At 39.3% G+C, this 24,020-nt stretch overlaps 1 protein-coding gene across 5 annotated transcripts in view; it reads right to left on the reverse strand.

Annotated features, from left to right (window-relative positions):
• Window positions 1-24,020, reverse strand: part of thrab (thyroid hormone receptor alpha b) — a 155,999-nt gene that overhangs the window by 23,770 nt on the left and 108,209 nt on the right. For 2 of the 5 annotated variants that reach the window (XM_053511117.1, XM_053511118.1), the window contains 4 exons: window positions 18,964-19,198; window positions 7,714-7,775; window positions 1,418-1,518; window positions 156-303 (listed from right to left, as the gene is read on the reverse strand). In XM_053511117.1, coding sequence (XP_053367092.1) covers window positions 156-303; window positions 1,418-1,518; window positions 7,714-7,775; window positions 18,964-19,019 — 367 coding nt within the window. In that variant the 5' untranslated portion in view covers window positions 19,020-19,198. Of the gene's footprint in view, window positions 1-155; window positions 304-1,417; window positions 1,519-7,713; window positions 7,776-12,198; window positions 12,231-18,963; window positions 19,199-24,020 lie in introns of those variants that run through there. The other 3 variants (XM_053511120.1, XM_053511121.1, XM_053511119.1) reach the window with 2 other exon arrangements.

Raw genomic sequence — 24,020 nt, forward strand, 5'->3', positions numbered from 1 at the left:
ATCAACGTGATGTCATTGCTAACTGATAAAAAAATAAAATAAACTTAAACTACTGCAACTCAACATACAGTTAATTCCTTTTTGATGTCTTGGAGACCCTGTACAGTCCAGTAGGAGTGTGTGTACATGTGTGTGTGTGTTGTGTCATAACTCACGGTCCATGGCCATGCCGACTGCAATGCATTTCTTGAAGCGGCACAGCTGGCACTGGTTGCGTGTGATCTTGTCGATGATGCAGCAGCCATCGTACTTGCAGGAATAAGACGGGTGCAGGTTCTTCTGGATGGTGCGCCGGAAGAAACCCTGAGCGAAATACACAGAGAGAGAGAGAGAGAGAGAGAGAGAGAGAGAGAGAGAGAGAGAGTCCATTACCAAGTTTGACACCTGCTCATTTCTTTACAACCTCGTATCCAAAACTGTGACGTTTAAGCGGTGTCTTTAACGCTGAGAAAGAAACCTGACGAGAGTAAGAGTGTGAGAAAATCAAGACATGTCACAGCCAATCTGGTGACAGGATTTGTGTGTGTGTGTGTGTGTGTGTGTGTGTGTGTGTGTGTGTGTGTGTCAGTCTGGTGTTAAATATAGGACAAATATCAGACAGAGTAGCTCTGACAGCAGAGCATCTAGAGGAAACATCGAGTTGCACTAAAAACTTTTAAAGACTTTTTTAAAGCTGCTTTAAACTGGAGTTAGGTGTAAATCTGCAGCTCGCACACACACATACACACACACACACACACACACACACACACACACACACACACACACACACACACACAACCTCACACGGGCACGATGTGGGGTCACGTGTAGCTCACCGCTATAAACACGTGTCTCTCACATACTCGATCAACTACAGGAAAAAAAAAAAATCAACTTATCAGCCTTTACAAAAGAAAGAATGTAAGGAAGAAAGAAAGAAGCAACGAAAGAAGACAATATAAAAGAAAGAAAGATAAAAAGAAGACAGTAAAGGAAAAATAAAGGAATTAAAAAGACAAAAAAAATAAAAAAATTTTACAAAAGTAAAATATAGAAATATATAAATAGGGAAGGAAAAAGGAAAAAATAAATGTTAAGAAAATTGACAAAAAGAAAGAAAGAAACATGCATGGAAATAAAAATACAACAGAAAAAATAAGATAAAAAGAAAGAAGACAACAGACAAGAAACATTGCAAGAAAGAAAAAAAATAATAGATGTAAAAAGACAATAGAAAATAAGAAATTGGAATAAAAAAAGGCAAAGAATACGAATAATAATAAAAAAAAGGCGTAATGAAGCAGGAGTTTGATGTAAAGGACAGAAGGAGACACACGTGTGTCCACAGCAGCAGAAGCGAGCACTGCCTGTCGATGTCGTGACCTCGGGCCAGATACAGAACCATAAACCACACCGAGTCCACGTGTATACACACCTTGCAGCCCTCACAGGTTATGCAGCGGTAATGGTAGCCAGTGGCTTTGTCTCCACACACCACACACGGCTCATCCTTCTCTAGATAACTCGGGATGTACCCTAAAACACAGAAAACACATTATAGTTAATACACACACACACCACACACACACACACACTGATAACTAAACATATACAACTAGTTTGTACAAACTTTCCAAGTGCGTCCAACACAAAGCTCAGGGGATCATCACAGGCTGGTGCTCACGTGCTACCTCTCAGTTTCTTGTTCTTTTGAAAATATTACTGTCAGGTGCATCTCACAAATTACCCTCAGAGTCCAAACTGCATCATGGCTGCTTTCAGACACATTAAACAGGGTGTTTTTTTACCCTTTTGGCTGCTTTCCAAATATTCCGGCATTTTTAAGTCCCCCCACATACGAACATTCAAGTTACAAACTTTCGAAGATACAAATATGCGTTCATGCATGTTCAATCGTGCAACTTAGATCACATGTCCAGCCTACACTGTCACGTGTGTGAAGCGTGCATCATCTCTAAGTGCAGGACAAGTCCTGGGCGTCTGGAACCAAGCGCAAAAGCAGCGGCAATAAAGCTGGCAATGCTAAGAAGCATAAAGGCAATAACGATGGAAACGAAAGAGAAAATAATTGAGAGAATGTAGCAAGGTGCAAAAAAAGGAGGGCAGACACTGCTCGTTCTTTTAACATGAATTAGTCTAATGAGTCTAAAGAACACTGGACTGTAATATACTGTGTATATACCATTGTGTTATTGTCCTAGTAACTAGACAATGTTTGTTGGAGTTATGAACAAATCAGACTTGCGAACGAGCTCTCGGAACGGACATTGCCAAATTAACGTCATCACAACGTTTAGACAACCAAAGATTTATCCCTGGTGGGCTTTGCCTTCACCTCTGAAACTGGAGACTCCTTCCATAAACGTTTGCTCAGAACATCTTGTGAAGCTGTATTACTAAATTCTACAACATTTTCAAAACCAAAGATATTACAATGTTAGGTTTCTCGCTACCGCTGTGTTTTTTATTTATTTATTTATTTTATTATTAACAGACTGTTATAGAGCTCTGCAGTCATGCGATCAAGAATAAAAATTTCTGCCTATTTTGTTAAACAATCACTGGAGTTGTTGGATGTAACTGATCTTTATCAATGCTGCAGATGCTCTTTACAACGATTTCTTTGTCTATGTTAAATAGCCTGGTAAGATTTAATGTCAATTTATTGTCTAAACATTTTATTCAACAATACAACATTGTTTAAGCAGAATTTAAGCACAGTTTATTCTCTGCTCATAAACACATGACATATTTTCCCCCTACCTTGCCGTCCAGCCGCCTCTCTTTCTCTCTCTCTCTCTCTCTCTGCCATCTGCGCTGTCTGATTGAGTGACAAGTAAAGTATACTAAACAAAAATGATACTTCAGAATAATGGGTTTATACGGACGCACAGAGAAAAGATTATTGGGACGATACTTGTACTTCATATTTTAATACTTCATATTTGATCTCGTCATCTTGCTTCTACTTATATGGAACGTTTACTGTTTCTCCTCCCACTACGTCAACGCAATACCTCATGACCACAAAGGTCAAGTTGTCGCATTGTCACTTTGTCGCTCTTGTGTGCACATTTGCACGAGCACTTTATGTTGTCTCTTCGATCTGTCTCGTCTCAGCTTGTCAGCTATCTAGGTTTCTTAGTTAGCTAGTTAGTTTTTGTTAATTTATGTTGTATGTAGCACCTCGGTCCTCGAGGAATGTTAGTAAACATCATATCAAAATAAAAATAAGAATATAAAAATAATAGCATATAAAGTAAATACCAGAGTAAATAACTATTTGTTTGAGATTTTTTTTTTCAATTTAATAAAAGAAACATGTTTTTATTCCTAATTTTGTTTTTTGAGATCTTTATCGTCACTGCAGTGTACAGATATTCAATCATAATAAGCAGTTGGGCGTCTCCCAAACAGTGCAAACAGCAGTGTTTATGCATCAGTGCATATAAAGTGCAGGTTTAATAACTAGATTTAGATTAATATAGTAAATATTTTATAACAAGCTGATGCAGTAAATATGTGCAGTAGCTCTAAAATCGATAACTCTATGAAATGGAAAATTAAATTTTATATGAGAGATATGAGTAGGTATATCCAAAAAAATATCCATAAAACAAACCCCAAAAAAACATGTAAAGAATAATAATTATAATAGGAGAGCTGTAAAATTAAGTACCAGTAATAAGGTGTAAGTGGTTTAATGGTGTACTGTTCAATGTTAACTTCAAGTCTACTTATAGTACAGTTTAAGGTATATTATACTGACATTATAAAAGGTAATACATTATAATAGGCTATAGTACATAAAAACCTGGAACAACACAAAAAGAAACAAACAAATACTACATAAGGCCTAAACTACAAACAATGTAAAGTGTTAAAGCATCTTAAGTAAACAAAAACACTGGATCAGATGTATATAACTAGTACCTACACAGAAAACTGATATCTTAGCGAGGGAAATTTTTTTAGATCTAGTCAAATGTATCCAAAATTCTAGTAATACAAGTTTAAAAAACAAACCAACAAAATTTTTTCTTGTTCTATTGGTAGCTAATTTTGCTAGTTTAAGCATTTATTTGTTGAAGGATGCAAAATTATCTGCCAAATTATCTAGAAATTCTTAAAATAATTACATTTGCCTAGGAATAAGCTTAATCATTTAATATTTGGTTTATTTAAAATTCATATCAAATTTTTTTTTTAGATACATTTGATTCAAGACATTCTCACATTTTGTAGTGCATAAGTTCATGAATAATACGTTACAGCCTAGGTGCAGGGGAAAATAAAACTTTAATGTGTCAACTATAGTTGTAAACTCAAGGTTTACTACTCTTAGACCTTTAAATTTCATAAATGGACAGTTGGGACAATTTAGTCCCAATAAGTATTGAAATAGTACATTGTTCAAATAAAACTGCTACCTGACATAAAGTGTCAGTGATCTCCACCAGCCTCGCCCTCCTGCTGGATGCCTGTTAACAACAAACCTCTTATCTTTTTGTCAGTTGGAAGCTGATAAAATGTCCAGTCTTCCATGGTTTTGACATCAATGAGGCGACCCCAGCACCACAACTGCCTGGCATAAGTAGAGATTTATGTCTGGCATCAACAGTACATTTAGTCCCTGACTTACGAACGAGTTCCATTCCAGGAGCGCGTTCGTAAGTCCAATTTGTTCTTAAGTCTGACAAAATGAATCTTATACACCTTTGATGCGAATATACTATGTAAAGCATAAGAATCCACTTTATGAAATCTGTCCCCTTTCCTCACACTGCCATAATGTGACCCAAAACCATAATTGCGCCCAAGGAAATTAATCTCACATGTCAAATGTTCTAGTTTTGTCTCTGCACCTTTAAATTGCGAGTGCAATCCCAGAATCCCATTTTGTCCACTCTGTTCTCTCTCATTTTTTCTTAAAGTTTTCCACTGTATTGGACTGTGAACTCTGTTTTGTTGAGGATCTCACTGAACAATTCTGTAGCTGTTTTCATTTTCAAATCAGCAAAATAACACTAACACGGGTTCACATTTTAATCGTATACATATATACAGGGTGTGAAGCTAAGAATCGTTTCGTGTTAAAACAAAGCTCAGAGTCGAACACAAACGCTTTTAAATGTCACTTTAATACTCGTTTCTCAGAAGGCAGGTGTCCATCTTCTCTTGTCTCTCATCATAGAGAACAAATAGTCCTTTCCCGTACTGCAGAGTCCAGTGCAGATGCAGGAAATGGCCTATCGACCGGCACTAATGAAATCTAAAGCAGAGTACGCTCCAGTGACGCCCTACTAATCAGCGGATGGTTGGAAACACTAGGCAGGTGTGTATTCTGAATGTGTGTGTGTGTGTGTGTGTGTGTCTAAAAGAGAGAGAGAAAGAGGGAGAGAGAAAAAAAAACTACACAAACAGCATTTAAAGCCTTTTAAGTTCCACTCAGACACAACAACATGGAGAAAAAGACGCTACAACAGAGCTGGCATGAACTTCAGTGGAGCCTGAACTGGAAAAAAAAAAATAAATAAAATCGATAAAGCAGTTACTGAGTGAATCCATAATGATCCACACACACACACACACACACTATTAAATAAAAAATGAATGACTCAGGAGCGCGGTAAAGTGCTTAACTCTTGAAATTCCGGGACAAATTTCTGTCCTGGAAAAATCTCCTGCGTCACGTCCCTGCTCTTGCGACATGTCCCTAATCTCGCGCCACGTCCCTGCTCTCAGCTGAAGAAGACGTGATGGAGGTGTCGAGCTGACAGCAGGCGCAGGAGGAGGAGGAGGTGTAAAGAGAAAATGTGATGTTTCCTCGAAAGCACGACGTTTATTACGTCTTCTCGCCTCACACATGTCACATCGGTGTGATTTTACTCAGTCCTGAGTGTCAGTGCTCAGGCGTACACGGTGTGTGTCGTGTCACACCGCAGGTTCGAGTTTTATTCACACTGTTTTGTCTGTGTCAGAACTGTTCGCAAGAGGCAACATGGTGGTGCATAACAAGCAATAAACTCAATGATCCACATCCACTAGGAGATTATTCACCAAATACTACAGTCTAGAAGATTTAAAATAAATAACAATCACTCATTCACTCATCGCCTATACCACTGGATCCTGTATTCAGGGTCGCGGGGACCCTGAGAGCCATCGAGGTTGCGAGGCGGGGTACACTCTGGACGAGGTGCCAATTTATCACGGGGCACACACACATACATACACACACACTACGCACACTTTGGGAACGCCAATTAGCCAAATCCACATGTCTCTGGACTGTGGGAGGAAACCGGAGTACGCGGAGGAAACCCACCAAGCACGGAGAGAACACTCCAAAAAAAGAGTGTTTTTTTTTTATTTATTATTATTAGCTAGAAGTAGGAAAAAATAAACATAAAAAGTACTATGCAAACGCAACTCTTTCTACTCGTTTTTTTTTAATACGATACTGTTCTAACAATATATTTTTTTTACATTTTAAGATTTTTTTTATAAAATTGGTTAGTAGAAATTAATTTCTTTTTAATAAAAATATTTAAAATTTGTTTTCAAAATGTTTGCTTTGAGTAAAATAAAATTTATGACTATGAAAAAAAAATAAACCACCAGATTTTTTTTATATTTCTTTAAAAAAAAGGAAAAATGTAATATATAGAATCTATAGATTAATAAAAAAAGTAAAATCTTAAAAAAAAAAGTAGAATAGAAAAATATTGATGCTCTATTTTAATTATTTTAAAATATCAATGGTCGTTCCTGAATTTTAATTCTTTCTAAACTGTAAAAAAAAAAAAAAAAAAAAACTGAAGACGTTTATCCAAAACACACAATAATCTCCTTTGAACAGTTGATATTGAGATGTTTATCTGCTACTTCTGCTCTGTAAAGCTTCATAACGGCTCTAATCTGAGGTGCTGGTTGTTAATTGGTGATTTCTGAGGCTGGTGACTCTAAATGAACTTCTCCTCTGCAGCAGAGCTCAGGTCTGGTCTTGTTTTTCAGGGAAGGTCTTCATGAGAGACAGTTTCATCATGGAGCTTGATGCGTTTTACAAACACACTCAAGACAATACTGTTCTTGTGAGAACTGATCCAGAACATCTGACCTTCATGTCTTAAAATAAAAATAAAATCTGTTAAGTTGTTGTTACTTAATTTTTTAATTCCATGTGTTATTTCATAGTTTTGAAATCTCCATTGTTTTTCTAGAATGTAGAAAATAAATCACTAAAAAAAACCAAAGAAATTTGCAACTGATCCCAAACTTTTAAGCAGTGGTGTATATAATATATATATTCATTTTTTAATTTTAATTTAATTATTTCTTTTTTTTCTCCTAATCAAAATGTAGTTATATTTTGACATGTTTGGAATTAAATGTAATTTTATTTGTTTTGCCGTTTTTCACAGTGGACATTGTTACAAAGCAGCTTTGTGCAAAATAAAAATCAAGGATGTATCAACTTATATACAAACAAACAAAAAAGAATGAATTCATACCTTTAAAGATATTAAAATATATAAAAATAAATAATATTTGGAGCGTGTAGTTCTTATCCATCCCTTTTTTTATCCCTTTTGTAAGCTGATGTTTTTTTAAACACACACACACACACACACACACACACACACACACACACACACACACACACACACACACACACAGAGGAACGAAAAGTAGGCGTGTCTTTCTCACCTGACATGCTCTTCACCGAACACTGACTGTTCTTCCTCTTCCTTTTTGGGCCATTGAGCCACCTGTACAGAGAAAGAGAGAGAGAGAGAGAGAGAGAGAGAGAGAGAGAGAGAGACGAGAGAAGAAGAGAGAGAGAGAGATTATAACACAAGCAGGGCAACTTGAAAATGTGTAATTCACACCACAGTGTCTCTAAACACTCAACTTGTCCTCTCTCAGAAACACGACAACATCGTCACTCTCTCACAAGGCTGAGAGCGGATTACACAACACACACACACACACACACACACACACACACACACGCAGCCATGCAGCTCTTGAAAAATAAATATTGTTTATTATTAAGTTTTACATAATTTAAATGCAATTGTAAAAAACACATTACACACACAGAACACGTCGTGCAGGAATTATGTAAGAAAAAAATAAGTGAAAAAGTGATCCGGGAGTAATAAGGAGTCGTTCACGGTTGAGTCACCCATCTAACTCACTAAGCACAAGGAGTACATGCAAACTCCACACACACAGACCCAAAGACGGCAATCGAACCCTTGACCCTGGAGGTGAGGTACGAGGCAGCAGTGCTATAACCACTACATTCATAATAAATAATGATAATAAAAGATAAATGCTTAACAATTCAAACAGCAGAAACCTAAATAAGACAAGATGAAAATGTCCAAACAATTTAAATAAACAAATTAAAGGAAAAAAAAATTGTAAGCGTTTGAAAAACACTACTTTTGCCTATGTGTCCTTAAGGTTGCTAAAAATGCAAACGTCTAAAAATGTACAATTTGCTAATCCTAAACTGCAAGGGAACAAGACAGCCAAGCTACTGAGAAATATTACGCAAAACAAACATCAGCAGTTAATACTTTTTAATTGATTAAAATCTCAAAGCTAATTAATTTATGATCAATCCTTATAATTGATCTCTAGCTACAGAAGCTGTACATCGTCAGTCTGTTTGTTTCGCGCGCTCTCTCTCTCTCGAGTTTATTGAGACACATATCCCAGCTTGGCATGAGTGAACAAATTTAATTTAAAGAAAACTTGCCATATCAACACACACACACACACACGTTCAACACTTCATCTGTGCTACGTTTGACATATAATTCCATGTGTTGCTATAGAAACCATAACGTACTGCGAGCGAGAGCCTCACAGCTGCACTACCATTATCCTTTTTCCGAAACGCTAATAATTCCCTTTAAATGAAATCTAGCCCAGGTCTGCCTCTCCGTCTCATTCCATTCCTTATTGGATTTCGTCTGAATTCGATACGATCTCTAACCAAATTGCTGGCATGATAAAAACAAGATGCTTACCGAAACAGGCGCTCACTTCCTTAGTTCCTGCTACGCAGCGCAAAATGCCACCTTTGTTCCCCCGAAGCACCGAGTGTACCAAAGCCACGGAGAAATCAAATTACAGACTAATACCACTCAGCTGTGCTGACATTTCAGCGTGTCCAGAAGAACGTCTTTCAGATATCATTCATCACAATTGAAAAGGTTTTTTCCTCCAAGGACACGGGAGGACAGGAGACGAGAGTCTACAGGATTTCTGTTTGAGTTAAATGTCCGTTCAAGAAACTAGTAATCCATACACAAACACAGAGGGAGTTTAATAACTCAAATCAGTAGCACACTTAATTGAATCGTGGAACCTGATTGGTCAGGAGGTGTTGATTACTTAACTGTCTCTATAACCGGAACGCTGGAACTGATGCTGTTTAATAATCCTTTACTTTTCTAGATAACTTGTTTTACTCTCCTGCTCAGATCTAATCTCAGCTCAAATCTCATCTCACTTTTAACATCAAAATCATGCAAACGTTGAGGGTTTTAACACCCAAAGCAATGGAGAAACATATAGTACGTCAATCTTTAAATCCCTAGAGAACCTAAAGAACCTTCAAAAAATGATAGACGGATCAGAGCGAGAGAAATGGATGAGAAAAACAACAGAATAACACGAGAAATGTCTGAGATACAGCTATGAGCAATTCTAAGAAAAAGAAAAAAAAAGAAAGTAACAAACCAAATAAAAATAAAAAGGTAATAAAAACAAAAACATATTTTTTCCTCATTAAAAGGTTTTAAAAATAAGACAGAAAAAACAAGAAATTCTAGGACAAATAAATGTAATATTGCTAAAATACAACAAGTAAAAATGGGTATGAAAAACATAAAAAAATAAAGTGATCCTTAAAATATAATAAACAAACGTTTCTAGAAATAAAATTTAACATTATATGACTAAACTGTAACGAAATAAATACAAAAATCTAAATAAAATAGAATCAATTTAATTAAAAGTAAATTTCCCATAAGAATAAATGAAAGCATAAAAAATAAATAATAATTAGGGATGCACCGAAATGATATTTCTGGGCCGAAAACGAAACCGAAAATTTTGGATGCACTTGGCCGAAAACCGATACCGAAACCGAAAATGGCTTCATTAAAAAACATGTTTAAAATATTTTCTTTTTGTTTGTATTAAAAAAACTACAAATTAATTAAGCAATCAAACTTTTATTGATAATAAATAACAGTAATAAGGCTGTTTAACAATAACAAAACTTGCTTCCAAGTGCTTCCGAACCGCCGACATACTCCGTGTTTGATGCGTAATGACAGCGCAAACGAGACGGGAGGATGGGAGAGGCGTGGCGACAATTTCGGCTTTTATTTTCGGCGCTTTCTTACGTTTCGGCCGAAACCGATAATGCTATTTCGGCCGAAAATTTTCGGCGGCCGAAATTTCGGTGCATCCCTAATAATAATAATAATAATAAAACCCCTGGTATCAGATAAACACAACAGCATTTACATACAATAAAACAGATATTGAGGGAAATATAATAACTTCTTTTAAATTTAACTTAAAAATAACTAATATTTTATTTAAACGTTCATTAAAAGTTTTACATTTAAAGCTATTTTACAGTCCAGGAACCAAAATGCAAAACAAATAAAATATAAAAAAATCTGTATACCTTTAAAACTTTAACCCTTACTTAATAACATTGTTGAAAATGTAACATATTTTCCACTTTTTTTATTTTTTATTATTATTTCTAAATGTTTCCATTCTTGTCATTTTTATGCTGGATGTCACGGTCAGAGAGATTATCATGTGGGGTTATAATAATAATAATAATAATAATAATAATAATAATAATAACAATAATTAGAATAATAATAATAATAACAACAATAATAATAATAATTATTATTATTGTGAGTAATAAAAAAAATAAAACAAATAAAATTAAAGACACTTTTATGTAAAAATAAATAAATAAATAAATAAATAAATACTTTTGTGCTACAAATATGTTATTTTTCTTTAGTTACTGGCACTAGTAAGTTACCAAATGTGGCCCTGGTTAAAGGATATAAGATTGCTATACAGTACGAAGATATAAAAATGTTTTTTATAAAAGTTTTTTTTATGTTAAAAAAAGAAAAAAAACATTTAAATAGAAATAATTTTTTTTTTATTAAAAAAAAATTATTAATGTGATTATATAACCGCACCCGCTTCTCCTGTGTCTCTGATCTGTCTTTATCACTGGATCTGTCAATCATTTGTGACCCCATACAACCCACCAAACACACACGCACACACACACACACACACACACACACACACACACACACACACACACACACACACACACACAGTGTAACAGCCTGAAGCTGGATTTCACATCACAGAGGACAGACCCTGACTCAGGACCGAGCTTCAACTGTGACAGGCGACAAACTCCATCACAGCCTGTCACGTGTATAGAGAGAGAGAGAGAGATGGAGAGAAGGAGAGATATAGGGTGAGAGAGAGATGGATGGAAAGAGAGAGAAAAAGAGAGAGAGACAGAGAGGTAAAGTAAGAGAAGGAGAGAGATGGAGGGAGAGAAAGAGAAAGGAAGAGAGATGGAGAAAGAGAGAGATAGAGAAAGAAGGAGAAAGAGAGAGAGGAAGAGAGAGAGGGGGAGAGATAGAAAAAAGAGATAGAGGAAGAAGGAGAGAGAGAGATAGAGAAAGGAGAGAGAGAGAGAGAGAGAGGAAGAGAGAGAGGGAGAGAGAGGGAGAAAGAGAGAGATAGAGAGACAGAGGAGGAGAGAGGGAGAGAGAAAAAAAGTTTTTTTTTCTTCTAGAGAACATCATTATTATTTTACATCTAAATGGAACAGATACACGACTTTCCCATTAGCGATGGGGACCCCAAGCGAGTCTCTCTCTCTCACACACACGCACGCAAGCGCGCGCACACACACACACACACACACACACAGTGTTCTCAAAATGAGTCATGACGGCGTATTACACATCCGGTTCTTTAACCAGCCTTTAAATTTCAAATCAACACCAAAGGGTTTCCTCAACGTAGAAGAATTCTGTTTGTGTGTGTGTGTGTGTGTGTGTGTGTGTGTGTGTGTGTGTGTGTGTGTGTTGTGATTCTTACCTGATGACACTGTTGGAATGTAAAATGTGCATGGCTGAAGCCTAGCGTAGTGCCGCAGCTCGAGTGGACTCGGACTGAGCCGCTCAGGCTGGCACTGTGAACTGACACACACACACACACACACACACACACACACACACAGTCTCTCTCTGCTGTTACATAAGCTCCCTCTCTTGCCCTCCTTTCTATTTTCAGTCACCTTTTTTTGATTCATGGCGATTCATCACGGTTTCATTTTTGTCACAATTATTTCCTCGAAAGGACATAAAGTGTCTCATTTTATAACTCGTGTTCGTCTGCTGTGGTTGGCCGAATGTTTGGACTGAACCGGACGTGCAGAGACTTCATATTACAGACAGTCTGTTAGCGGTGGGGACGCGGTAGCTCGTCTGTCCAGTCGTATTTCAGAGTCACTACGTCCTGAAACACTGAGCTCAAATGCAACACTGAATGCAACTCGCGTCTTGTATTCTAAAAGGTTCAAAACAAAGGACAAGACAAGACAAATCAAGATATTACATAAAAAGACAAAACAAGATAGAACAAGACAACAGTTCTGTCCTTTTGTCTTAACAAGAGAACAGGACAAGACAAGATAGATGGAGGGAAGACAGGATAGAATAAGATAAAATGGAAGACAAGATAGAAAAAATACAAGACGAGACAAGCTAAAATATGACAAGGAGGGACAGACCAATACAAAAGATAGACAATTAGGCAACAAGACAGAACAATACAAATAAAAAAGACAGGTCAGGATAATGTGAGACAACACAAGTCGAGTCAGAACAATAGAAGAACAACAGAAGACCAAATGGGACGAGACAAGACGGAAAAATATAGAACGAGATAAGACGAGACAAAAGAGAGAGAACGTGACTACAGCATATCTTGTTCTATACCGTGTCTTTATACCCATGACAACTAAACTGTGTCTTTTTATATTTAAAAGAAATAGAACAAGACAAAACAATAGAAGGCAAGCTAGAACAATACAAGACGAGACATGACATGAAAGGACAGTAAAAGGCGAGACAGAACCAGACAGGACTAGGGGAGACGAGAAAAGACAAGACAGAACAATAGAAGATAAGCCAGGGCAAGGCAAGGCAAGGCAAGAGAACACAGTACAATATAAGACAGAATAATAGAAGACAGCATTGAACAAGATAAAAGAAGACAGAATAATAAAAAGACAGGACAGAAAAAAAAACAAAACATTAAAACAAGTACAAGTCCATGTATCCTGCCCAACAATACTACATGATTCTCATCATCGTGTGTGTGTGTGGGCGTGTGTGTGTGTGTTGCAGTAATCCTGGTCTGTGTGTGTGTGGGCGCACGTGTGAGATTTGAAGAGGGAGATGGGATTAAGACGGATGCAGGCCACAACACCTGAGAAACACGAAGAGAGAAAAAGAGAGCGAGAGAGAAAAGCTTAAACAGACCACATCATATACAGTACTGACATCTCTCTCTCTCTCTCTCTCTCTCTTTTATGATGACTGTCTCTCTGTGTATCTCTCCCTCTCTTTCTTTTGGTCTCTCTTCGTGTCTGTTTTTTGGTTTCTGTGTCTCTTTTGTCTCTCTCACTCTCTGTATGTTTCTCTCTCTTTCGGTCTCCAAGTGTCTCTCTCCTTCAATCTCTCTGGTTCATTCTCTCTGTTTCAGTCTCTGTGTCTCTTTCTCAGTCTCTCTCTCTGTCTCTTTTCGTTTCAGTCTCTCTGCATGTCTCTCAGTCTCTCTTTTCTGTCTCTGTGACTCTATCAGTCCTTCTGTTTATGTCTCATTCATTCTCTCTATATCTCTCTTTCAGTCTCTCTCTGTGTCTCACTTTCTCTGTCTCTATCTTTGTGTGTCTTTCTCCATCTGACCGTGTTCTCGGTCATCTCTTTGTATCTCTGAATCTCTTCTATCACTTTGTCTCCTACCTCTCTGTCTATGCCACTCTCTTTCCTTCAGTCTCTCTGTATGTCTCTCTCGTTTAGTCTGTGTCCCTTATTTTCAGTCTCTCTCTCTTTCAGTCCTCCTGTTTGTGTCTCATTCAGTCTTTCTATGTCGCTTTCAGTTTTTCTGTGTGTGTGTGTGTGTCTCTCTCTCTCTCTCTGTCTTTCTCCTTCTGACTGTGTTTCCAGTCATCTGTTTGTATCTCTGAATATCTTGTATCACTTTGTCTCTTCCTGTCTTTATCTCTCTCTCTTTGCCACTCTCTCTTTCTGTCTCTATGGGTCTCTTTCTTTAATTCCTTTTTGTCTTTCTGAGTCTCTCGACTTCAGACTCGATCATTCTCACCATCTCACTGTGAGTGTGTGCGTGTGTGTGTGTGTCTCCCTTCTTCTGGTGCCACCACTCTTTGTCTCATCTGTGTTTCTCTCTCTGTTTCTCTTTCAGACTCCATCCCTTTGTCTCTTACTCTTTTTCTGAATCTCTGTCTTAATGTCTCCCTCTCTCTCTCTCTCTTTTATAAGCAGCTTATTTTAGCTCCTGTCTAAATGTGTGCTGGCGTACGCCACCGTCCACGTGCTCCTCCTCTTCAGAGAGAAGCAAACAGATGGGGGGAAAAATAGTGTGTGTGTGTGTGTGTGTGTGTGTGTGTGTGTGTGTGTGTGTGTGTGTGTGTGAGGGCATGTGGTATTAGATAAGACAGTAATTAAAGGGAGGATGTGCTGGATGCTGCCACTGGAGGCCAGACAAATCTCCACACAGATACAAACTCCAGTCTTTAACTCCTGGAGTTATTTTTATTTCTCGTGGGAAATGATCTGATGAAAAGATCCACACTTGAGGAGGAGTGTAACAGCGTAAACGAAAGTGTGTAGATAAACGACAAGGCACTTTATTGTACACAGTAACAGCGGACTCTGTATAGGTGTCGTGTAGCGTACAGGACGTCACTACAGTACCGTCCAGTCTGTCTGATTCAGGGACGTCGAGACAATCCCGAGGACATTTTCCTCTGATACCCTCTGAAAACTACTACCCCTGGTTCACCTGCTCGCTCACTCCCTCCCTCGCTCAATCACTAGTTCACTCACTCACTAGTTCACTCACTCACTAGTTCACTCTCTTGCTCACTGCCTCATTTACTTCTTCACTCACTTTTTTTCTCACTTGTTCCCGCCCCTATTCACCCCCTTGCTCAATCCATCACTCGTTCACTCCTTCACTCCTTCTCTCAATCATTCACTCCCTCCCTTGTTCACCCCTTGCATACTCACTCTCTCACTCATTTATACCCCTGTTCACTCTTTTGCTCACTTTCTATTTGTTCACTCCCTCATTCCCTTCCTTGCTCACTCACCCCCTTGCTCTCACCCTCACTTATTCACCACCTTGCTCACTTGTTCAACCCCTCACTCACTTTTTTCCTTTCGCTCACTCCCTCACCCTTTCACTCCCGCCCTCACTCAATCTTTCCCACCCTCACTCCCTCGCTTAATTACTTGTTCACTTACTCAATCACTCTTTCACTAGTTCACACTCTTACTTACTCATTCGCTCCCTCTCTCAATCATTCACTCCCTCCCTTGTTCACCTCCTTTGCATACTCACTCTCTCACTCATTTATACCCTTGTTCACTCTTTTGCTCACTTTCTATTTGTTCACCCCCTTATTCACTCTCTCGCTCACTCACCCCCTTGCTCTCACCCTCACTCATTCACCACCTTGGTCACTTGTTCAACCCCTCATTCACTTTTTTCCCTTCGCTCACTCCCTCACCCTTTCACTCCCGCCCTCATTCAATCTTTTCCACCCTCACTCCCTCGCTTAATTACTTGTTCACTTACTCAATCACTCTTTCACTAGTTCACACTCTCACTTACTCATTCGCTCCCTCTCTCAATCATTCACTCCCTCACTCCCATGCTTACTCACTCTCTCACTCCATAATTGTCCACTTCCTCACTTAGTTGTTCCCTCACTTGCTCCCTCCTTCCCTCCATACTCAATGCCTCCCTCCCTCGTTCTCACTCTCTCCATCCCTTCCTCGTTCCCTCCCTATTTTTCCACTTCCTCACTCATTTGTTCCCTCACTTACTCCCTCCTTCCCTCCACACTCAATGCCTCCCTCCCTCGTTCACTCCCTCACTCATTCACTGACTCGATTCATCGTCAGTTTGATGTTTCAAGCCAAAAGCATGCAGCATCACAAAGCTTCATTTTGTCCAGTTTCATTTCATTAGATCATTAAACACTTGAACAGAACTTATTCTTATGTAGATGAGTGGATTCCTCACACAGACACGTTGCTGACAAACTGCACAGCATTTGCTAGATTCTGGGACCAGTCCTAATATGAAAGGAAAAAAACAACAACAACAACAAACAACAAAGAAAATAACAAAAAAAAATAAGAGCTAAAGAAAGAACAAAAAAAAAGGAAAGATGAACAGAAAGAAAACAACAGAACAAACAAAAGAACCAAAGGAGAAAAAGTCTAAAAAGAAAGAAAGAGCGAAATAACACAAGGAGAAAAAAGATAAAGAAATAGGAAGAAAGTACAAAAGAAAAAAAAGAATTGTGTTGTGACAATTAAATTAATAAAGTACAACTTTGGATGCAGACAGAAGCATCAGAATCCAACTCAACTCTACACACACACACACACACACACACACACACACACACACACACACGTGTTTTATATTTATGTTTGTAAAATTTTATATTCTAGACTGTTGAAATAAAAATAAGGAGTGTGTACGAACAGGGGAAAAGAAGAAGCACACGGGGACAGTAGAAAAGAAGATGAAAAAAAAGATGAAAAAAAGACGGAGGATAAGACAGAATGTGGAATAAAGCAGAAATGAGAGCAGAAATTGAAGAGAGGATGAGACAGGATGTGAGAGAGCACTGTGTAAACACTGCGGGAGGAAAAGAGGCGTGTGTGTGTGTGTGTGTGTGTGTGTGTGTGTGTGGTGGGGTGGAGAGGGATTCACCCAAAGCTGCATCTTAAACAGGTATAACACAAGGCTCTGTGTGTGTGTTACTGCTGCCACTCAAATATTATTTACTTTTTAATAAAAAAAAATAAAAATAAATAATAAATAAATTCTATATACTGAATGCATTTAAATCTGTTTGCATTTAAACATTAATTATTATGATGCTTATAATAAATACAAGGCACACCGGAACACCCGGAGGAAAGCGCTATCTACCCTCTTCCACATGCTGTATATTAAAACTCAGAGAGAGCTGTGATTGGCTCGTGCCTCTGTGATTGACAGGTCAGAGGAGAGTAAGCCCCTCCCACACAGAGAAGACAACCATTTCTGCTGAAAAAAAAGTTGAGCGTGCAGAAGATTTTTTTTATCAGGAACATGAGGGGGCGGTGTGTTTCACCTCTCTCTCTCTCTCTTTTTCTCTCACACACACACACACACACACACACACACATACTTTCTCTCTCCCTCCAAAAATCACCTGTGTGTGTGTGTTTGTTTATTTGTGGCAGCCATAACCACATTCCCCAGGGCTTCAGTGATGCTTTTGCAGTATATGGAAAGAGAGTTTTTCTGTGTGTGTGTGTGTGTGTGTGTGTGTGTGTGTGTGTGTTTGTGTGTGTGTGTCCTTTAGCATGGCATGTCAAAAAGATTTAGAATGAGACTATGACATAAAGACTCAGTCATATGAAACAGAGTGAGTCATGGTTACGCTAAATTATGTAATGAATTACGCACTGACCGACCAAGAGAATCAAGAGTCGGTGAGTCAGTCAGCGACAACCAGACTCAGTGAAAGCCAGTCAGAGTCAGGTAGAGGCAGTTGGGTAGTTAGTGAATTAAAAAAATAGTAAGTCTAATTAAAGCCATTTAGAGTTAGTCAGAGGCAAGACCCAATCTGAGACAGTGCAAGTCAGTCAGAGCCAATCATAGTCAGTAAACCCATCAGAGCCAATCAAAGCGTGTTATACCCAATCAGAGTCAGTCAGAGCAAATCAGAGTCAGTCAGAGCAAATCAGAGTCAGTCAGACCAATTTAGTCAGTCAGAGCCAATTAGAGTCAGACAGACCAAATCAGAGACAGTCAGAGCAAATCAGAGTCAGTCAGAGCAAATCAGAGTCAGTCAGAGCCAATTAGAGTCAGACAGACCAAATTAGAGTCAGACAGACCAAATCAGAGTCAGTCAGAGCCAATCAGAGTCAGACAGACCAAATCAGAGTCAGTTAGACCAATTTAGTCAGTCAGAGCCAATTAGAGTCAGACAGACCAAATCAGAGACAGTCAGAGCAAATCAGAGTCAGTCAGAGCAAATCAGAGTCAGTCAGAGCCAATTAGAGTCAGACAGACCAAATTAGAGTCAGTTAGACCAATTTAGTCAGTCAGAGCCAATTAGAGTCAGACAGACCAAATCAGAGTCAATCAGACACAGTCACAGTCAGTTATACCAATATAGTCAGTCAGAAAAAAATCAATATCAGTCAAAGGCAGTCAGAGCAAATCAGGGTCCGACAGCATCAACCAGAGTCAATAAAATGTATCTACAAGCTAAACAGAATCTGCCGAACCCAATCAGTAGGTCAGAGGCGATTAAAGACAATCAGGGTTAGTTAAAATCAGTCAGAGCCAGTCAGATTAAGTTAGACCCCATCAGAGTCTGTAAAATTCAGTCAGACACAATCAGACTCGGTCAGAACTATTCAGAACTAGTCAGAACCTCTGATTTGGTTCTGAGTCAGAGTCAGTGAAAGCCAATCAGAGTCCGTTAGAGTCATGTCAAGCTATATGATCAGTGAGGAGGAGGAGGAGCTAGTGACTCACCGTTTCTCCTCTTGCTCTGATTGGTTAAGGTCCTGCTCCTTGGGCATGTGTTCCATTCACCTTAATTCCATCCAGCAGCCAATCATGTGAGACTGAGGCGGGCCCCACCTGCGGACGAACGCCTGTCATTCGCGTCGCCGAGTCAGATGGCCATCCCACAGCTCTGAGGAGCCACGCTCACCGACCAATCCCAGCGCTCGCTTTAACCCCGGTGACCAATACCATCAGCCACGGCCTGGAACACAACAGAGTCACAAGGGTCACAACGCTGCAGTGAGAAACTTTAATTAATAATTAGGTGAAGTCTGTTCCTATTAGACACACTTCAAGTGTACATCTGCAAGCTGTTGCTCTCCAGCAGCTTTGTTCATCGGTGGGTTTTGGTTCTGACGTATGACGCGAGTCGTGTTTGCACGTGTAACGTGACCTGTCAGGTCTTCTCTACGCGCCGTCAGCTTTGTTTACGCTCAAGGAAACAGCGAGAGGTTTTGACGAGATATAGCGGTTCAGCCCGACATTTAAAACACAGAGCAGCTCGGATTCCTTGCAGCTTCCGTGTGACTGTTGCGCATGACAGGTTTCTTCTGTACGTATCTTCAGCTCGACAGACAGGCTTGAACAAAGTTTCCCAGTCTGGAACCACCATTATGTTTTTAAAGCTGTAGAAGAGGGAAAGTGTAGAGAAGACAGAGTGTGTGGGAGTGCTGGTTAAAAGCAGACAAAACACAGAGCAAGACAAAACAAGACCAGGAAAGTCCGGCTGGACTGGAAAATCGGCCTTCAAGCCAAGAAGATAAGGGGAAAGTGAGACCTACAAGGTGGCGGTAATGCAAGGTATGGATGGATGGATAGATAAATAGATAGATAGATAGAGATACTTTATTGATTCATAAGGAAATTACAAATATCCAGATGTAAGAACAGTAATACAATAAACATGTAGTAGCACTAGCTAAAAAAAAAAACAAAAAAAATTATTATTATACGCCACATGGTCTGTCCACGTGCCACCCAGCACATCATATGACGGATTACCCCCCACCCCGGAGATATATCCGTCGTTTCTGTACCAGTTAATTTAAGGGGTCCGGTTGCCAGCCTGATGCCCGATTGTCATTCAAACACCTTGTGCAATTGGAGAACGCGAATTAGCCTAACCCACATGTCTTTGGACTTTGAGAGAAAACCGGAATACCTGGAGAACACCCACCAAACATGGGGAGAACATGCAAACATGCACAAAGGCCGCGAGGCGGAAATCGATCTCTTGACCCTGGAGGTGCGAGGCCACTAGGCCACTAAGTCACTGTACCTCCTAAAGTTTAATAAACAATTTTTATTCATTCATCATCTATACCGCTTTATCCAATATACAGGGTCATGGGGAGTCTGGACTCTATCCCAGGAGACTTGGGACACAGGGCAGGGTTCATCAGCGGTGTTAGAGCTAATTCTGTGAGTCGAGCAAGTCTGTGATACAAGTCTGCCACTGACTGGCCAAAGCTCCATACAGTGGGTGATGGGTCTTGGACAAGACGGACAGCACTTTTTTCAAAAGGTCCTATTTGTCAGCACCAGCTCCAGCGCCAACCATAGATTCCGCTCTCCTCACTACCTGGTTCAATCTTGTGTGTGGAGCCTCTGCTTTTGAGGTTCCCTCCCAAGCATAAAACAAAAATATGGCCACTACTGATTGGTAGAACCCCTGTAGGTATTTTTTGCAGATGTTGAAAAAGCTCAGTTTCCTCAGAACGTTCCTCAGATATTCTGTGTTTGCTGACTAGTCCAGTTAGTCGTCCCTATGGACAAGGAAGTTTGCCTGTACTCTATTTTCTGCCAGTTTGCCAAAACAGATGATGTCATAAAAGAAGATGCTAAAAGTTTCTTCTCTCCCAGATTCCTTAAAATGATCAAACACCAGTATGACCAGGATAGAACTCCATAACATGCATGTGTGGAAAAACAAAAAGGAGACAAACAGCGAAGGCTATTGGAGCCAGGCCTTAAAAATGCTTTGTTGGAAGAAAGAGCAGTCGTCTCTGTGTGGTGTGTGTGTGTGCATACCAGACACACAACTAGGCCTGCATCCGGCTGTCCCACATTACACATTCATTGCAGAAGCACACTTCAGTTCAAGGGCACCGAAACAAGTGCGTGACGTAAGCCTGGCGAGAGAGGAGCCAAAGGGACATTCATCCAGTATTAGTTAATGCTTGGCTAGCTGCTTTCAGGATGCTGGCTTCCTTGAGTGTATGTCCACGGTCCAAACTGTCCTGATACAACATGCCAAAACAAGAGCGCTAGACAGATCGCTGGCGCGTAAAGGCTCCTAAGTCAGTCTGGCAACGAGCACTGTAACACTTCCATGTGCAGCCATAAATACAACTAGGACAGCGGTCACACTTTAAAAGTCTCCTCCTCTGCAACCCTGCAACCCCATCTCCTCCTCCTCTGCCCCTTTCAAAACAAGACGACACGTGTGGTTGTCTGTCCTTCCCTCCCTCCGTCCGTCCGTCCATCCATTCATTCATCTGTCCTCCTATTCTCGCTCTTCTCAGCTCGTGCCTGCTGCAGTCTCTCCAGCGCAGGTCCAGGTCAAACCCATAAAGCTTCGAGCCTTCAAACACTCAGGACATATAAAAGAAGTTTTATAGCTTCTTGTTTCAAAAGCTATAGCGGAGAGGGAAGAAAAGGGCAAGCAGGGAAGGGGTTGCACGTGATAAAGAAGGGAAAAGAGGGGAAAAAAGGTAGAACTGGAGGGGTCAGGAGTTGAAGGGTAAAATTCGAGAGGCACTACAGCTGCGAGGAGAAAAGAAAAAAAATCAGCACACGACGATAAATTAAGGATGTAAAAGTGACGGGATAATAAGTGTTTGAGAAAGGGAAAGGGGATGAAGCTCATTAATATATTTTAATAAAAGAGGTGTTGGCATTTTTCTGGCCATGCAGGTGTAAGTATGTACACTATACGTAAAAGTATGTTAGTTGACACTTAAGTTGACGGTGCAGTTTTGCACTGCCACACTCACTCCTGAAACTTTTTAATTGGCCCTAAGGAACTAAAACCACTTTCGTCTCATCCATATTTTTCACTCCTTGCCATGGTTCTAATTGTGCATTTCAAATTGGCAGGCTTGAAACAGCATAAAAAAGAATAACGACTGACCGCGTTGCTACTCGTGGAACGAGATGAGTGTTTGTGTAATTAGACTCCTGGAGGTTTGGAGTGCATGTACAGTATGAGAAAGCAATCCACGTGGAACTAAAAAGGGTACGCTGGAGGCGTGAGAGACCATGCAGAAATGCGACTGCTCTTCATACATTCTCGAGGTGTTTGCAGAAACCAAATACTCATTAATGTGACAACAGTTCTAGTGATTCTTACTGAACAAACCTGATGTCTCCTCAGATTGTCCACTAGGGACACTTACAGACAAGAGACTGCAAAAAACAGTCCGAGGAATGTTGCGTTATTAATCGCGAAAAAACAAAAAAACAAAACGAAATCGCGATACGGACCTGTGCGATTAATTAACCGAAAAAAGGCTGAAATTCAAGTCTGCCGCGACCCTGAAAGCGGTTTAGAGAACGAATATCGTATACGTATCGACAAACATCGTCTTAACGAGATCGTTTGCCTCATTATTTGGCGTTAACCTAGATAAATATGTTTGAAAACAAATTTGTGAATTTAATAATTACATATTACAGTTTAAATCGCAATCGTAAAATATCTAAAAAAAAAAAAAAGAAAAAACAAACAAACTGCAATGTGCAACCTGTGCCCTAGTTTTGAACATGTCTAGATAATAAAGAACGAGAGTGTAGATTGTGATGGAGTCAGTACTGGCATTTTGGGGACAAAAACGTACCAGAAAGGCCATTTTTCAAAAAATATAAAAGAGTTAAGAGTCATTCAGGGGCTCAACAGTAGCAGCTTGGTGACGCAGGGGGTCTTTTCAGTAATCCAGACACTGGGCTACATCTTATTCCTGGGTCAACGGCATTTACCTCAAATTCAACTAGAGTGTTCCTAAAACAATAAACGATAAGATGTCGTCCATCTGTTCATTCATCCTGAGTAACTGCTTTATCCTCCTCATCCATTTAACAAGACAGGAAAACAACCTGAATGGCATGACAAGCCATTGCGCAACCACTCATTCACACCTACAGTATGACTAATTTAGCCAGTTTACCAGCACGTTTTTGGAAGCTGGGATGAAACCAAAGAACCATCAGGACACCCAAGAACATGTGAAACTCTGCACAGCACAGACAGCAACCCGAGGTCAGGATCAAACCAAGGGACGTGGTGCTGTAGGGTGCCAATACTATCCACAGAGTACGGTTTTTGAGAATAAAACCTTGGGTCATCTTACTTAATTAATGAAAAGTTCTCTCTTTGTTGAACCATTTTTGATCCACACTTTATAGACTTATTAGGGTCAAATACGTCTCAGCAAACATTATATTACATTATTACATAATAACAACAATAACAACAAAGAACGTTTCCATCGCCTGTAACTATAAATGTTTTTACAACATATTGCTACTTCTACTTCTGCTTTTAACTTTATGTGCAGTTTTTTTTTTTTGCAATATCGCCACCTATTGTACTGGAGTGTGAAGCAGAAGAAAAAGATAATGGCTTTGTACGAGATGTAACATTTAAACAATAAACACCAGCTACAAAGCATTTAAAAAAAAGATACTTTTAGTACCTTTTAAAAAAAAATATATATATATATATATTTGTACAGGTCCTTGAGACAAAATCTAATTGAGTGATTCACAGCTCTACTGTAGTCAAACGCAAAAATTCTAGTTTTTGCCAGAAAGCTTTAAATTGGCTTTTAAGCTGTGTTTAAGGACGCGTAATAAAATTGAAAGAAACAGGCCGCAAAATGTGAAAGAACTGTCAGAGGAGGACGTAGCGATAGGCACGATAATACTTATCTACTTAAGCTTCTACTAATCATAATGATGAATTTTCATGATCTGATTTTCTTTGTAAAGAATCCTTACCTTAGTATTATATGGTTATGTGTTCA

The sequence above is a fragment of the Clarias gariepinus genome, chromosome 14 (assembly GCF_024256425.1).
Source record: "Clarias gariepinus isolate MV-2021 ecotype Netherlands chromosome 14, CGAR_prim_01v2, whole genome shotgun sequence".
NCBI lineage: Eukaryota > Metazoa > Chordata > Actinopteri > Siluriformes > Clariidae > Clarias > Clarias gariepinus.